The sequence below is a fragment of the Anomaloglossus baeobatrachus genome, chromosome 9, assembly GCF_048569485.1.
Source record: "Anomaloglossus baeobatrachus isolate aAnoBae1 chromosome 9, aAnoBae1.hap1, whole genome shotgun sequence".
NCBI classification, from domain to species: domain Eukaryota; kingdom Metazoa; phylum Chordata; class Amphibia; order Anura; family Aromobatidae; genus Anomaloglossus; species Anomaloglossus baeobatrachus.
Window position 1 is genome coordinate 186,789,710 of NC_134361.1, and position 18,492 is coordinate 186,808,201.

Consider the following 18,492-nt stretch of genomic DNA (forward strand, 5'->3'; position numbering starts at 1 on the left):
GGCCGGCTGTATGAGGGCGGAGAGCTGAACTGCCCAATCATTGACTCCCATTATGGACGTTGCTCGAGTTGAACACTTTCAGAGCATCTGAGCTGCTCGACTCGAGGACTGATCAACTGAGCATTTTAGTGCTCGCCCATTTCTGCTACTAACCCTTCTCAACTCCAGCCGATGTACCACCCCTCCTCTCTTCAATATGGAAAACAGATGTAAGCAGCCTCCAGACACAAACCTGGGTCTCGGTGACCCACTTACAGCACAGAATCTAACTACATGTGGCCTCTGGGCTTCAAGTTCTGCCCTTCTGTTTTCATGCATACAGTTAGGTCCATATATATTTGGACACTGACACAAATTTAGTGTTTTTTTCACCTGTTTACTGAAACATAGTCAAGTTATAGTTATATAATGGACATTAAGTTCTAACTTTTAGCTTTAAATTAAGGGTATTCACATTAAAATTTGATGAAACGTTTAGGAGTGTCAGCTCCTTTACATGGGCCACCCTGGTTTTAAAGGGCCCAAAAGGAACTGGACAATTGACTCTCATACTGTTTATGGGCCGGTGTGGGCAATTTGTTGATTTAATTCTCAATTAGGCACATAAAAGGCCTGGAGTTGATTCTAGGTGTGGTGCTTGCATTTTTAAGTTTTTGCTGAGAAGTAAACATGCGGTCAAGGGAGCTCTTCATGCAGGTGTAACAAACCATCCTTCATCTGCAAAAATAGGAAAATCCCATCCGAGAAATTGCTACAATATTAGGAGTCGCTCGTTCTACAGTTTGGTACATCCCGAGAAAGAAAGCAAGCACTGGTGACCTCAACAATCCAAAAAGACCTGGACGTCCACGGAAGACAAGAGTAGAGGGACAATATAACAAAGATAAAATGTGTACGCTACTAGTTGACAACACCAAACCTCATATCTTGATGGCTAGCACTGTTGCTTTACAGCGCTGGGTTCCTGGGTTCAAATCGCACTAAGAACAACATCTGCAAGAAGGCTATATGTTCTCACCGTGTTTGGGCTTCCTCCCACACTTCAAAGACATGGTGAGAGGGAATTTATATTGTGAGCCCCAATGGTGACAGTGATGATTATGTCTGTAAAGCACTGTGGAATTAATGGCGCTATATAAGGAAGCAATATAAATAAATATTTCACTGTGACTGACCTGTGCAAGTGTATAGGCTTCATCCATTGTATTATTTATTATTGTAGCACCATTTATTCCTTAGCGCTTTACATGTGAAAGGGGTGTACATAATAGGGACAAGTACAAAAATCATGAACAATACAAGGTACAGACCAGTACAGGAGGAGAGAAGACCTTGCCCACAAGGGATACTACTGATGCAAAGCAGTGTGCAAATAGATTACCCTCTAATAGGCATCCTAAAGCCCACCATACACTTTAGATGACTGTCAGACAAATGATGGATCAGCCGTTCGTTCAGCTGGCAGCTTTCTTACCCAATTCTCCCATACACAGAAGTGCTTGTTCGTCTGAGCTAACCCGTTTTCTTTGAGAGACGCTACCAGATATCTGTGGGGGCACCATATTGTCACGGGTGTGTCAAATGTGACAGACAGTGATGTGGTTTCTGGCCATAGAAAGTCACAGCGTTTGGCTGCGCAGAATGCTCCCTAAATGCCCATTGTTTCTGCTGTCATCATTCATTGGTATAGGTAGCTTTCCTGCTGGATTCATCTCTCCCCTTTTGGACCCAGCAGGAGCTCGCCTTCTACCCAGCTTCTGATTATCAGTATTCTCTTGGTGCTTAAATACCCTTTCTCTCCTTGGACTGGTGCTGGTGATATTTTTCATTTCATTCAAGCTTTGGCTGCAAGCAGGTGGCTTGTACTTCTCTGTGGTATCATTGCTGAAAACTTTGCTAAACTTCTACAGGTGTCATTTATGGATAAGAAGTTCATGCATTTTCCCCTGTGTGTCCTCCTTGAGTCTTCTGTAGTGTTTAGTGGGGTTGACAAAGAGCTCATCCCATCCGTTCCCTATTTAGGGCAGAGAACTAGAGATACCTAAGTGACATATGTGGATAAGTAGTTCATGCATTTTTCCCGTGTGTCTTCTATAGTTTTTAGTTGGGTTGACGAAGAGCTCATCCCATCCATTCCCTATTTACAGCCAAGAACTAGAGATACCTAAGTAACATCTGTGGATAAGTGGTTCATGAATTTTCCCCGTGTGTCTTCTCTAGTGTTTAGTGGGATTGACGAAAACCTCATCTCATCCCTTCCCTATTTAGGGCCCATCACTAGGGATACTTAGATGACATCTGTGGATAAGTGGTTCATGCATTTTCCCCGTGTGTCCTCCTTGTGTCTTCTATAGTGTTTAGTGGGGTTGACGAAGAGCTCATCCCATCCATTCCCTATTTAGGGCCAAGCACTAGGGATAACTAGGGTCAGGTATCCGTCTTGGCGCTTAGGTGTGGAACCTATCTAGAGTGGTGAAGGAACCCAGGCACCAGCAGTTGTTTGGTCAGGGCTTATAGAGTCATAGAATAGTAGAGTTGGAAGGGACCTCAAGGGCCATCAGGTCCAACCCTCTGCAAGTGAAGGTTTTCATCCCAGCTATATGTTTATCCAATTTCCTCTTGAAGATTTCCATTGATGGAGAACTCACTACCCTTCTTCCAAGGGACCAGCAGTAGGTTTGGTCAGGGCTCAAAGAGTCATAGAATTGTAAAGTTGGGAGGGACCTCAAGGGCCATCGGGTCCAACTCCCTGTGAGTGCAGGTTTTCATCCTCCCATCTATATGTTTATCCAGTTTCTGATTGAAGACTTCCATTGATGGAGAGCTCACTACCCTTCTTCCAAGGGACCAGCAGTAAGTTTGGTCAGGGCTCATAGAGTCATAGAATGGTAAAACTGGAAGGGACCTCAAGGGCCATCGGGTCCAACCCCTTGCGAGTGCAGGTTTTCAACGCAGCTATCAGTTTATCCAGTTTCTGCTTGAAGATTTCCATTGATGAAGAGCTCACTACCCTTCTTCCTTTTCGCTAGACACAGAGTTCCCTTCCCTTTCGCGTGGAACTTCCCCATACCTAGCGCGACACATATCTCTAGAGAAGAAAAGGATCAGAAGTCCGAAATCAGATACACCTGATCTCCCCCCACAATCATCTGTCCAGGATATCGGCGGGTTCAGTATGGGGGGCTTTTAATGTTCACGGAAGGTCTACACCATCTAATCACACCATGCAGTGACAATAAAAAAAACATCAAATCTTCCAAAAGTAATATGTGGGGGTGGGGGAAACAGCCATCTTTGTCCCGCATGGTGAGAATTGACACCACGGATGGTGTTTAAACAATATGATTTGCCAATTGTTTTTTTTTTCCCTTTGTGCTTTTCGAATAGTAAGGAAGAGAGAGCGACCCGAGAGTGCAAGATCCTCATAATGAGCCTAATAATTTCTATCTGTGCAGAAATTTCATTGGCCTTTATTAACTCATAAATAGCAGACAGCTTTTTGCGGGATGAATGCTATGGCACCCTACTGTGATCAAACGCAGGAAATAATCAAGCCATGCTTCTGCAGTGCACGTAAACTGAGCCACGTCTTGGTCCTAATATCTGACAGAGAACAAGCAGAGTACGCTCAAGGCTTTTCATCAAATTCCCAGAGACGCAGAACAAGTAATATAATCTGGCCTTAGTGACAGAGCTGATGTGCTGCTGACGGATTAGCTCCCGACTTATAAAGGAATCGTACAATACTTTCTCCGCACTAATCAATTGTGTCAGTTTCAGTATGCCTGGTACTATAAAAATAAAATAATGACTTCTCCCTCGTAGAGCCTGCTCCAGCTTTACGTCCTTTTCACAATTCCCTCATCTGTTCGGCAAAGTGTATTGAAAACGCTGTATAATGTATGGGAAAGATACTCAAAAAAATGAAAAATTAAGGCCAGCCGCAACCTTCTAGGAACTCCACATCTCCCATACAGACAAAAAAAAAATAACGTTTGTCTAGTCTTGTCTCAATGACTTGGTGGGATAATGACATCTTGATTTAGCAGATTTTTGACAACAGGGCAGAAGAAGGGCAAACGGTAGATGACTGCGGCGCTGGCAAATGCATAGAGGAAAAAGAATATTGTTAAACCAGCACTGCAGACATTTATTTTTATAAAGCTTCTTGCATATGCCATTTCTGGATTTCCAGCCAGGATGACTCGGTTTTCTACTCTAGTATGGTTCCTTTAAAGGAATCTGTCAGCAGGTTTTTGCTATGTAATCTGTAAGCAGCATAATATAGGGGCTGAAACCCTGATTCCAGGGATGCATCATTTACTGGACTAGAGTTTTGATAAAATCGCTATTTATCTGCTGAAGATTTATCAGTTTCTACAATGCTGAACTGTGTATAACCCCGCCCACACCACTGATTGGAAGCTTTCTATGGGCACTGCCAATCAGTGGTAGGGGTGGAGTTACACAAATTGGACTGGCTGCCACACAACAAATGGTCCTACAGTGATAATCTCTTACAGATAATACACTGATTGTATTGAAACTTGAAACATAGGTGTAACGTATCAGGGAGGGGCAGTTATGGGTGAGGGTTGTAGTGCTCAAACCCCATGGCACACAACAGATATGGTGTATGGAGTTGGTGTGGAGGTGGTACCTGCTCGAAACTGCTTATCTGGGGTTTCATCTGGGATCTCTGGATCCTGTTCACTCAGACAGGCATCACAGGCCGCACTCAGTAATGAGTCCAAACTGTAACAACTTTACTGTAAATTCACTTAAAACGCAGCTTCCAGTTCATAAAGGAAGTTTTTACACCAAGGTCTTTCACGGGCTTTACTTTCTTCACAGAACCCAGCTCTTTCGCTACAGCCACCAAGAAGGGAGGGATGGGCACTCTAACTTCCTCTTTACTAACATTCCGTCTCCGTAAAAACAAGAGCACTCCTAGAATACTTGTTCCCGCCATGCCAGTGACCCCGCCAGTAAACACTGGCCTGTTTTCTGTGCGAAATACTAACAGACGTCATCCTAAGAAGGGGGTGCACTTTTCTTTTTCCCTCAGGCTTTACCTTCTATAACTGAGGGGTTGTGACTTTGCTTCAGTCCACCTGATTCTTTCTCGTCTTTTTTCTCTGCCTGGACCTTCCACACAGCACTACTCCACTCCGCTACATCTGACCCTGTTAGTCCTTTCACTCTGGTCACGGCTTCCCTCTCTCCCTCAACCAGCAAGCTCGTTTCCCTATATTTTCCTGTGCTGGGGACCGTCCTCCCCTCATTAACCCATGCCATCCTGTCACCCCCTCGTATTCCCTTAAGGCCACTTTAGACACAGAGATAAATCTTTGGCAGATCTGTGGTTGCAGTGAAATTGTGGACAATCAGTGCCAGGTTTGTGGCTGTGTACAAATGGAATATGTCCTTGATTTCACTGCAACTACAGATCTGGCAAAGATTTATCTCTGTGTGTAAAGTGGCCTTTACACTATGGGACCAGGGACACTATGGGACCAGGGACACAGTGGCACTTAGTGGCGGCCAGTCAAGTGATATAGGAAAAATGCACACATATATGACTACATTACCCTAAAACATCTATAACATTTTTCAGGGACACTGGAAACCCTTTTACATAGGCAAAAAGCTACTAATCAGTGATGAAGGCAGTGTCATACAGAGCAAAAGGACTACATAGCAAGAGACAACCAGTCCTTTGGTGATAATCTGACAAAATATTGATTTTATTGAACTTGCAACACACAGCCCAGTAAGTGATACATCGCTGAGCTCAAGATCTCAGTCCCTATATCACACTGCTCATAGATTAAACAACAAAAACCTGCTGACAGATTCCATTAAAAGCAGACTACATATCTCAAGATGTCATTGGTTTTCCAAAAGGGGTAGGGTCTCTTTACAATGCTCCTATATAATGACAGCCAGTGGTAGATCAGTAACACAGGCTGCGCTGTATTTGTTGCACCAATCATAGCACAGCTTTAATTTTTCTAGAACAGAATATGAAATGGATGTTGAACTTAATTGGTTGCTCCAGGAATCAAAAACTACTTTTTGTTTAAAGGGAACCCGTCAGGTGCAATATGTACCCAGAACCATGAGCAGTTCTGGGTGTATATTGCTAACCCCTGCCTAACTGTCCCTGTATACAGCATAGATAAAGAGATCAATAGAAAAAGTATTTCTAAAGATCCTTTATGATATGCTAAAGAGTGCAGGGACTAGTCGCTAGGGCGTTAGTTTCTGTGCTCATTCCGCCCTCAGGGGAAAGCTAACATGCTATTCAATGCATCATCATCAGCCCTTACGTGCGTACCTGTGTCCGCTCTCACCGCTGATTAGAAATTCCAGCACTTCCGGTCATGCGTAGTATGAAGTTGGGTGTACGCGTCCCAGCTTCCGAGAGATCTAGTGCACATGACCGGAAGTGCCGGGACTCCTGATCAGCGGTGACAGCGGACACAGATATGTGCGTCAGGGCTGAGGACGCTGCATTGAATAGCATGTTAGCACGCCCCTGTGGGCATGCTACCATGCTAAGGCTGGTTTCACACATCCGGTTTTTGATGTCATGCACAATCCGGCGAAATGCAGATAAAACGGATCCGGCGCCGGATCCGTTTCATTCCCCATTGACTTGTATTAGTGCCGGATGGCCTTGCGTTGCATGCGGCGTCCGCTGGATCCGGCGAAATGTCTTCGTCCAGCTGCTGGAAAGGACGCAGCGTGCAGCGTTTTTTGTCTCCAGCAAAAACACAGACCACGCCGGATCCGGCGCCATCCGGCATGTTGTATAATGGAAGCTTATGGGCGCCGGATCCGTCGTCATCCGGCATATGACGGAATCCAACGATGGATCCGGTTTTTTGAATTGAGCATGCTCAGTATCACAACGGATCTGTCAAAAAATGAAAGGAACGCATGGAAAAAAGTGATGCGACGGATCGTTTTTTTCGCCGGATCTGTCGCATCAGTTTTTTCGCCGGATTGTGCCTGGCGCCGAACAACGGATGTGTGAAACCAGCCTAAGAGGGCGGAATGAGCGCCCTTGCGACTAATCCTTTTACTCATTAGCATATCATAAAGGATCTTTAGAAATACTTTTTCTAAAGATTTCTATATATGCTACTAGATACAGGGACGGTAAGGAAGGAATTAGACATATGCATCCAGAACTGCTTGTAGTTCCGGGTGCATATTGGACCTGACAGGTTCCCTTTAATGTGTCTGACTCTGTTCAGCACCGAGATGGAGCGAGTTATGATGTATTTTTCTGTTGCACTGAACAGATCCTTTGTAAGCCTCGGTACACACAGTGCAGGCGCTGCGTCAGCTTTTTTTACTGACTCCTAATACGTCGTTTCAGAGCTTTTAGACTGATTTTGGCACGTTTCACTAAATTTTGTAAGCAAATACTGTCTGGTGACAGGAAAGACACTTTACTCTTTAATCATACAAAGAAAAATAACTTACTTCCATTAGGCTTGAGTGTATTCCTATGAGGTAGGGCATTGGAGCACTAGAAAAGAAAAAGGAACAAGGAATCAATATTCAGCACGGGAAACGTGAATCCATGCACATGTGTAATATAAAGCTACGTTTTCCTCCTACTATCAAAAGAAAGTCAATTCTTCAATTAAAAGCTAATTTAGGACACTTGACAGTCATTAAAAAGTGGAAGATACAAGATATGTAGAGCATTGACGAAATAAAACATTTGTTTGCCATTTTTTCATCTTTTTGCTTTCGACTCAATCTCTTATTAGGTTCTCATACAGTTTTCCGATGATCATCCGACTAACAAGGAAAACACTCATTCAGAGGAAACAGGGCTCGTGCAGATGCCCTTTTTTGCGTAAACGTTCTCTCTGTGTTTATCCCTCGTGGCTATAATTGTTCATGTGTCCTTTTTTGTTTTCTGGACCAAGAAGTCTCCTCAAAATCACTGACATGGTCAATATATTGGATCCAAATTGGCAGCACAAGTCAATGTAATGAAAAAAAAAAATCGGACAACACTCGGATGACATCCATTTTTCACAGACTGCTAGATAGAAGAAAAAATAAAAAAAAACCCACAAAACATAGAATGGTTAAAAAAAAAAAGCAAAGCTTATATATATATATATATATATATATAAATATATATATATGTTATTCATCCGACATAATAAAGGCTAATTAAATAAGCCCAATACCATTTCATGACCAATATCTAAACAAAAGAAAAAAAACAATAAGTGTTAGATCTATAGTCAGAAAAAAGCAATAGAAAAAATAGAATAAATAATAAATAAAATAAATCATTTTGCTGGGCAAAAAAATAAAATGTACATGTGTATATATATATATATATATATATATATATATATATATATATATATACACACACATACTGTACATACACACAGTATATACATATATGTTATATATATATGTATATATAATGTATATATATATATATATATATATATAAATATAAAAATATATATAAATAAATTATATATATATATATATATATAAAAAAAAGTATATACATATATATATATACATACATACATACATACATACATACATACACACACACTGTACAGAGCCAATTAATCCCAACTGATAAAAAATACATCTTTTAGGCTGAAATCTCACGAACACATTGATTATTTTCCCCTTGTAGATTTAAATCTGCATAATGTCAATTCTTTCAGCGTTTTTGTGCAGATTTCACCCATACCAATGAATGTGAAAAATCTGCACCAAAAATGCAATGTAAAAATGCATCAAAAACACAGCAAAGATGCATACTTTTCCTTCAAAGAGGTGCAGAAATAATGCAGACATTTTTGCACCAAATACTTCTGTCTACATACCCTTAGATATTTACACAGAAAAAAACGAAACAAAACACAAAAAAGCAACAAATAAAAAATAAAAGACATTTGTGCAAATATTCCACAGTTATATGGGACAAATTAATCCACACTAGCGCTTTGTACCCCAATCTTGCACGGACTGTTGATGCGCTAAAGTCATTAGGAGGCATTTGGCGCATCTGGAGTACAATTTCAGTTTTTGCACTCATCTGTTTTACAATTAATTTATCAAACCAGGATAGATTTATGCCCCTCATAATAACCTCAGCGCACTTTTAAAAAAAGCTGGCGGAACGGATATAAAATCAGGCAAAAGTCACAAAATCGCTGCGTACGTACGTTGTTCAAAACTTTGTGACATTTGCAACAGTTTTACTCCAGCTTTCTGGCACGGAGTGATGAATTTTCTGATATATAATGAGCCCCCCCCACCTAAATATATGATTTAGATTTATACCAGATGTTTGGTGGTTTAGAACCCAAACAAAAATACAAATAGCAAACAAAAAAAATGAATAAAAAAACAATTGCATAATTCATTTTGTTTAGATGATTTATATAAGTAATGCACTGTCGATATCATTGTGGTCATCTGGATTAGCAGAAACAGGAGCACTTAAATATTTTACATTTCTCATTCATCGGTGTGATGATGATGATGATGCTGTTGATTATTAATAAATCAAAGAATGTCTGAAGTTTCCCTTGGCCACAAATCTAAGGTTTCAGGTCTATCCTTCAATTTCCCTTCCATTTGCAGGAACTGTCAGTATAATGTGTGGGATATCCCCATGGAACGAAAACTAGGATTTCCAAAACAGTGGGCAAAAAAAAATGAAATAATGGGGTGGCTTTCATTAGCTGCTTCTTTGTTAGTGGTCACAGTGATTTCACCGGAAAACAAACATTTCCCACAAGGCCGAAAGGTTATCACGAGGAATAATCTGAACGGAAAATCTTCAAAAGAACGTCGTGTAGCCACATCGGGAAACAATAAGGAAACAATTCAAGATCTGATGGAGCGGCGCTTCTCATACAATGTATGGTGAGTGCAGAATCAGATAAACTTAACACCTTCCACACATGCCAAGGATCATTCAGCATATGTTCTACAACACGAGGGTTTACATGGAATGAGATTCATCAGGACACTCTGTGATCACCTGTCCAAAGTTGGATTGGAACATATTGTATATTTAACATACAGATCTATTGATATAAATCATTTAAAGGGAATCTGTCAGTGGGATAAACCCTCCTAAGCTGTCTATATGGTCAAGTAAGTCACAGGAAGCTGAATAAAATGATACCTTGATATCTGTGATCTATGGTTTTATTCCAGAGTAATCCACATTTTTTTTCCTGATCTCCCTGAGACTCTACCTCCAGAAATTATTTTAAATGAAAGAGAGCATTAGCAGTGTGACACATGTAATGACTGACAGTCTGCTTGTCTGATATCATTGCAAGATCAGTATCTAATTTCAATTAGCAAAGTACAGCAGAGCTGAGCTTTGTCTCATTATAAACACATCTGAAATTGCAGTTCCCCACTTGATTTCAACTAGCACAGTACAGCAGAGCTGAGCTATGTCTCGTTACAAACACATCTGCAATTGCAGCTCCCCACTTGATTTCAACAGCACAGAACAGCAGAGCTGAGCTTTGTCTCTTTACAAACACATCTGCAATAGCAGTTGCCCACTTGATTTTAACTAGCTCAGTGCAGCAGAGCTGAGCTTTGTATTATTACAAACACATCTGCAATTGCAGCTCTCTACTTAATGTCAACTAGCACAATACAGCAGAGCTGAACTTTGTCTCATTACAAACTCATCTGCAATTGCAGCTCTCTACTTAATTCCAGCTAGCACAATACAGCAGAGCTGAACTTTGTCTCATTACAAACCCATCTGCAATTGTAGCTCCCTACTCAGTGCTGTACTGCTTTCTCCCCACACTGGATACCTGTGAAATGGATGCTGAAGTTCTGCTGTACAGTTGTATTTGATTACATCAATAAGAGGAGAGCTTCAGCTACAGATGTGCTTGTTATGAGAGACACTCAGGTCTGATGCATTGTGTTAGTTATCACACAGATCTGCAGTGAAATCAGACTGTCAGTCATAATATGTCTCGCACACGTACTACCGTCTTTCGTTTAAAGCAGGCTCTCAAGGCAGATTTTATATATTAAGAAAGTGGATTTATTGGGATTAGATCAAAAATATAAACACATAATTTTATTCAACTTTCTTTAACCTACTTTCCCATAGTGATGGCTTAGAAGGGTTCATCCTACCAACCTGTCACTAGCTTGATTGCAGCAAGGAATGTCTTACCTGAAATGTTGTGATATTTCAGAGAAAACTTACACTGAAAAAGCAGATGGGTACTACAGAGAGACCTGACTAGTCTTGTGCAGAGCCTGCCTGGCTTCTCCCTGCTAAAATGCAGTTGATCGACAGGTCTCTTTCTACGTACACACAAGGGAGAGATCTGTCATTCATCTAAAATGCTGAAAGACCTAACTGTCTGTAGTCACGCAGCCAGGCTTTAATTCATGAATCTAGTGGCAAATTTCCTATAAAAGCATATTCCGATTTTGAAAACACTTGTCGGCTGCAATTTGTTACAAAAACTATACAAAAACCCCCAAAACCGTGCTTTACTCAGTCTCCCCTGGTCCATCGCTAATTCTCCATTGCGACTGTCTTTCATTATTATATGCAGCGTTGACATACTGAGCTAACTTAGCTCAGTGGCTCTAAGAAGCTTGTGCTGTCAATTCGGCCAGAGCCTATTTCACTGAATAAGTTTGCAAAAAATGGATGTCATTTGTGTGCTGCCTGGATTTCACAGACAAGTTGCTTTTGGATGGTTAGGTAACTTCCTAACTAGTGATGAGCAAGTACTACCATGCTCGGGTGCTTGGTTATTCTAAATAGTGATGAGTGAGCATTTCCATGCTCGGTAATCATAACTAGTGATAAGCGAGCTCTACCATGCTCGGGTGCTCAGTACTGGTAACTAGTGATGAGCGGGCACTACCATGCTCGGGTGCTCAGTACTGGTAACTAGTGATAAGCGGGCACTACCATGCTCGGGTGCTCAGTACTGGTAACTAGTGATAAGCGGACACTACCATGCTCGGGTGCTCAGTACTGGTAACTAGTGATGAGCGGGTACTACCATGCTCGGATGCTCAGTACTGGTAACTAGTGATGAGCGGGCACTACCATGCTCAGGTGCTCGGTACTGGTAACTAGTGATGAGCGGGCACTACCATGCTCAGGTGCTCTGTACTTGTAACTAGTGATGAGCGAGCACTACCATGCTCGGGTGCTCGGTATTGGTAACTAGTGATGAGTGGGCACTACCATGCTCAGGTGCTCAGTACTCGTAACTGGTGATGAGCGGGCACTACCATGCTTGGGTGCTCAGTACTGGTAACTAGTGATGAGCGGGCACTACCATGCTCGGGTGCTCTGTACTTGTAACTAGTGATGAGCGGGCACTAGCATGCTCGGGTGCTCAGTACTTGTAACTAGTAATGAGCGGGCACTACCATGCTCAGGTGCTCAGTACTCGTAACTGGTGATGAGCGGGCACTACCATGCTTGGGTGCTCAGTACTGGTAACTAGTGATGAGCGGGCACTGCCATGCTCAGGTGCTCGGTACTGGTAACTAGTGATGAGCGGGCACTACCATGCTCGGGTGCTCTGTACTTGTAACTAGTGATGAGCGGGCACTAGCATGCTCGGGTGCTCAGTACTCGTAACTAGTGATGAGCGAGCACTACCATGCTCAGGTGCTCAGTACTCGTAACTAGTGATGAGCGAGCACTACCATGCTCGGGTGCTTGGTACTCGTAACGAGCAGTCAGACACTCGGACGGCCTCTGGATTTGGGAGTGGATAATTGGAACAAATTGACCTGCAATGTAGATTTTAGAGCCGCAGTAAGTCAATTTCTTTTGACGATTTTCGCCGTTTATTTTAGCATTTGCAAAGTATCGGGTAAAATCTCCATTAAAGTGCAAAACAAAATTGTGGGGATATTGGTGCAGATCCGTAGAAAAACATTTTACAGAATATTTCTATGTGTGAACATAATTTAGGAATTCCCATGGAAATGTAGAACAATGGAACGTGTCGAGTAATAAAGAGCAATCAAGTAACAGAGAGGTCCAAGCTAACCTTTAATAATATGTCCAAAGCTGAAGATGAATCTATATAGACACAGACATTCACATCTGAGAAATTTAATTAACAGCAACATGTCCATCTTCCTGTGATCTGCAGCTAATCAAGAGATGGACTGGTAGTATAACGTGTTTAATTAGATTGTCACAAGTGTTGAAATCTGCTGTCGACGGATGAGATTGTGTTCGGCGCTCAACATTAAGGTATTCCACGGAGAAACATATTTAGATTAAGCACTATATATCTATATATTCAGATTTAGTGTAACAATTTCATTTAGCTGATGGATTGAGGGCTGGATACAAAGTTGTACAGATGATGTTCATCCTTAACATTTTCATATTACTGCTGATGGTACTTCAGTGCCAGCAAGACAGCGTGAACCTCTGCGAGCTGCAATACGGAATTAGCTAATGCTTCATACAGTCCTTCTATGTCTTCTAGTTTAATTGTTTCATGGATTGCGTTCCGGGCAAGCAATTTATATACAAGTGTGCCAAAAAAAACACAAAGCAAAAAATAAAGAAAAAGATTCTGCAAGATATTCTTTCTTACCCTACCAATCTATTAGTGGAAGCTGCTAAAATACAGTCATATGAAAAAGTTTGGGCACCCCTATTAATGTTAACCTTTTTTCTTTATAACAATTTGGGTTTTTGCAGCAGCTATTTCAGTTTCATATATCTAATAACTGATGGACTCAGTAATATTTCTGGATTGAAATGAGGTTTATTGTACTAACAGAAAATGTGCAATCCGCATTTAAACAAAATTTGACCGGTGCAAAAGTATGGGCACCCTTATCAATTTCTTGATTTGAACACTCCTAACTACTTTTTACTGACTTACTAAACCACTAAATTGTTTTTGTAACCTCATTGAGCTTTGAACTTCATAGGCAGGTGTATCCAATCATGAGAAAAGGTGTTTAAGGTGGCCACTTGCAAGTTGTTCTCCTATTTCAATCTCCTATGAAGAGTGGCATCATGGGCTCCTCAAAACAACTCTCAAATGATCTGAAAACAAAGATTATTCTACATAGTTGTTCAGGGGAAGGTACAAAAAGTTGTCTGAGATTTAAACTGTCAGTTTCCACTGTGAGGAACATAGTAAGGAAATGGAAGAACACAGGTACAGTTCTTGTTAAGCCCAGAAGTGGCAGGCCAAGAAAAATATCAGAAAGGCAGAGAAGAAGAATGGTGAGAACAGTCAAGGACAATCCACAGACCACCTCCAAAGACCTGCAGCATCATCTTGCTGCAGATGGTGTCAATGTGCATCACTCAACAATACAGCGCACTTTGCACAAAGAGAAGCTGTATGGGAGAGTGATGCGAAAGAAGCCGTTTCTGCAAGCACACCACAAACAGAGTCGCCTGAGGTATGCAAAGCACATTTGGACAAGCCAGTTACATTTTGGAAGAAGGTCCTGTGGACTGATGAAACAAAGATTGAGTTGTTTGGTCATACAAAAAGGCGTTATGCATGGAGGCAAAAAAACACGGCATTCCAAGGAAAGCACTTGCTACCCACAGTAAAATTTGGTGGCGGTTCCATCATGCTTTGGGGCTGTGTGGCCAATGCCGGCACCGGGAATCGTGTAAAAGTTGAGGGTCGCATGGATTCAACTCAGTATCAGCAGATTCTTGACAATAATGTGCAAGAATCAGTGACGAAGTAGAAGTTACGCAGGGGATGGATATTTCAGCAAGACAATGATCCAAAACACCGCTCCAAATCTACTCAGGCATTCATGCAGAGGAACAATTACAATGTTCTGGAATGGCCATCCCAGTCCCCAGACCTGAATATCATTGAAAATTTGTGGGATGATTTGAAGCGGCTGTCCATGCTCGGCGACCATCAAACTTAACTGAACTGGAATTGTTTTGTAAACAGGAATGGTCAAATCTACCTTCATCCAGGATCCAGGAACTCATTAAAAGCTACAGGAAGCGACTAGAGGCTGTTATTTTTGCAAAAGGAGGATCTGCAAAATATTAATATCCCTTTTATGTTGAGGTGCCCATACTTTTTCACCTGTCAAATTTTGTTTAAATGCGGATTGCACATTTTTTGTTAGTACAATAAACCTCATTTCAATCCAGAAATATTACTCAGGCCATCAGTTATTAGATATATGAAACTGAAATAGCAAAAACCCAAATTGTTATAAAGAAAAAAGGTTAACATTAATAGGGGTGCCCAAACTTTTTCATATGACTGTATATACTTGGCTGAACACAGCTGCTATATCTGCCACTATGGACACTGAATGGAGGGGTTAGAAGCACATGATGTCACAAGGAGGTTTTTACAAACATCGCAGACTGTCATGTTGGCGTCAGGGTCTGTGGAGACTACAGTTTCTGGCTCTCTGCCTGCTAACCTCTCTAAAGTCTTTGATCAGAGCAGTGAGACTCTGGCGTCCACCAACAGACTTGTAGTTCATAGGCAGGCTAGCAAGAGCTGATCTCTGCGGAGAAATCATACTTTATATAGGGGGAGTGTGGGGCCATCATACTGTATACAGGGGAAGTGTGCAGCCATCATACTGTTTATAGGGGGAGTGTGGGGCCAGCATACTGTATATAGGGGGAGTGTGCGGCCATCATACTGTATATAGGGAGTGTGTGTGACCATCATACTGTATATAGGGGAAGTGTGGGACCATCATACTGTATATAGGGGAAGTGAGTGACCATCATACTGAATATAGGGGGAGTGTGGGCCATCATACTGTATATAGGGGGAGTGTGGGGCTATCATACTGTATATAGGGGGAGTGTGGGGCCATCATACTGTATATAGGGGGGAGTGTGGGGCCATCATACGGTATATAGGGAGAGTGTGGGGCCATCATACTGTATATAGAAGGAGTGTGGGGCCATCATACTGTATATAGGGGGAGTGAGTGGCCATCATACTGTATATAGGGGGAGTGTGGGGCCATCATACTGTATATAGCAGGACTGTGGGGTAATTATACTGTATATAGGGGAGCTGTGGGGACATCATACTGTATATGGGAAAGCTGTGGGGCCATCATAATGATCGTAGTGGGCTTTGAGGGTATTATACTAATTATAGAGGACTTGTTGGCTATAAAAATCTATATAGGGGGGCTGTGGCACCTTCATACTGCATATAGAGGGACTGTGGAGCTATCATACTGCATATAGGGGGGCTGTGGAGCAATGATACCATATATAGGGGGCAGTGGGGCCATGATACTGTATAAAGGGGGCTGTGGGGCCATGATACTGTATATAAGGAGGCTTTGGGGCCATCATAATGTATGTAGTGGGTTTTGGGGATTATTATACTAAGTATAGAGAACTTGTAAGCTATAATACTTTATATATAATGAGGGGGATGTGCTGGCATCAATGTATACAGAGGAACTGTAGGGCCATGATAGTTCATATAGGGGCCTATGTAGCCATCAACTAATATATACATCTCAGTGTATGTATGTATGTGTATGTATGTGCATGTGTGTGTGCATGTGTGTCTGCATGTGTGTGTGCATGTGTGTGTGCATGTGTGCGTGTGCGTGTGTATGTATGTATGTATGTATGTATGTATGTCCGCTAAAGGAATTCGAACCGTCGCATTTACAATCACGAAATTTTGCACAGACGCCTCATGTGACTCAGGGAACGTCATAGACTATGACGGGCAAACAGACCTACGGGCAAAGAGACAGCCCTGGAAAACAGACAGCCCTGGAAAACAGACAGCCCTGGAAAACAGACAGCCCTGGAAAACAGACAGCCCTGGAAAACAGACAGCCGGGGAAAGAGACAGACCGGGAGAGAGACAGACCGGGAGAGAGACAGACCGGGAGAGAGACAGACCGGGAGAGAGACAGACCGGGAGAGAGACAGACCGGGAGAGAGACAGACCGGGAGAGAGACAGACCGGGAGAGAGACAGACCGGGAGAGAGACAGACCGGGAGAGAGACAGACCGGGAGAGAGACAGACCGGGAGAGAGACAGACCGGGAGAGAGACAGACCGGGAGAAAGACAGAAAAAGACAGATATACAGGCAGAGACCGGGAGAGAGACAGTTACTATCCCGGGCAACGCCCGGGTACTACAGCTAGTATTGTATAAAAGGGGATTGTGGGCCATGATACTGTATGTTCAGGAACTGTGGGTCTCCAAATTGTATATTTGGTGGTTGTGGGGTCAGTATCATCATACAGTGTATAGAAGAGTTTTATACTATACATAGGGAACTCTGTGGCCACCATACTTTATATAGGGGGCTGTGGGATTGAAGTACACTAGGCAACTGCAATACAATACTATTTTCTTGTAGCACCTACACAACCTCTGTTATACCGTACTGCCCAGGCCTAAATTTAACAGTACAATCTGTGCCCTAATAGTATTTTACGGGATTTTCTAAGTGGCCACGGACCCCATCTTAGTTTTAGATCACTGGGTTACACATAGGTCTATATTTCTCTTTTTCTACCCTACTTAAGCCATACTCTTCCCCCCAAAAAATCCACAAATGTAATTACTTTTTAATCTTCCCTGTATGCACGTTTTTGGTATTTCCATTTGGTTATTATGTAGCACTGACTTTCACACGTGATTATTGAGTGGTATGTACTGAGCTCAAGGTGTTAAAGACCGGTCCCACATGGAAGTTCAATTCACACTGAATGTCGGCGTCACAAGTGTGAATATAAGCTGCCCTCCAGATCCTTAACTACAACATTCCCTGTTAATTTAACATGCGGTGCACCTTCTTATCAGAAATCGCACTGCAGTAATGGTCTGGATGCAAAAATGTGACACCTGTTTTGGTCACCGTTTTGCTTCTTATAACATTTAAGGGCAAATATATTGGGTCACGGAGCATCAGCATATACTATACCCTCATCTGATTATAGAGAAGCACTTATAAGTGAGCCCCCAAATAACTGATATATAAGATCAGTTAAAGAGAATATGTCAGCAGGTTTTTGCTACCCTATTTTAGAGCACCATGATCTAGGGGCAGAAACTCTGATTCCGGCAATATGCTACTTACTGAGACGCTTGCTGCAGTTTTGATAATATTCTTGCTTTCTCTGCTGCAGATCTACAAGCTTTCTGAATTTTGACCTCTATATAACCCCACCCACATCACTGATTGGCAGTTTGTGTACACTGTGCATGGGCAGAAAGCTGCCAATCAACAGTGGGGGCGGGGTTATACAGAGCTCTTGAATATGGAGGACTTCCTGACAACAGGTTTATTCTAGTGATAATCTTCTGCTGATAAAACATAGATTTTAACAAGACTACAGTAAGCAGCCAAGTGAGTGATAAAGTGGGGGAAAATAAGTATTTTGCAAGTTTTCCTGCCTAATTTTTATCGTAGGTACATGA

General features: G+C 42.1%; 1 protein-coding gene across 4 annotated transcripts in view; it reads right to left on the reverse strand.

Annotated features, from left to right (window-relative positions):
* DENND1A (DENN domain containing 1A) overlaps nt 1-18,492 on the reverse strand; it is a 924,202-nt gene that overhangs the window by 383,029 nt on the left and 522,681 nt on the right. For all 4 annotated transcript variants that reach the window (XM_075324120.1, XM_075324118.1, XM_075324119.1 and 1 more), the window contains exon 11: nt 7,498-7,543. In XM_075324120.1, the coding sequence (XP_075180235.1) occupies nt 7,498-7,543 (46 nt within the window). The remainder of the gene's footprint in view (nt 1-7,497; nt 7,544-18,492) is intronic.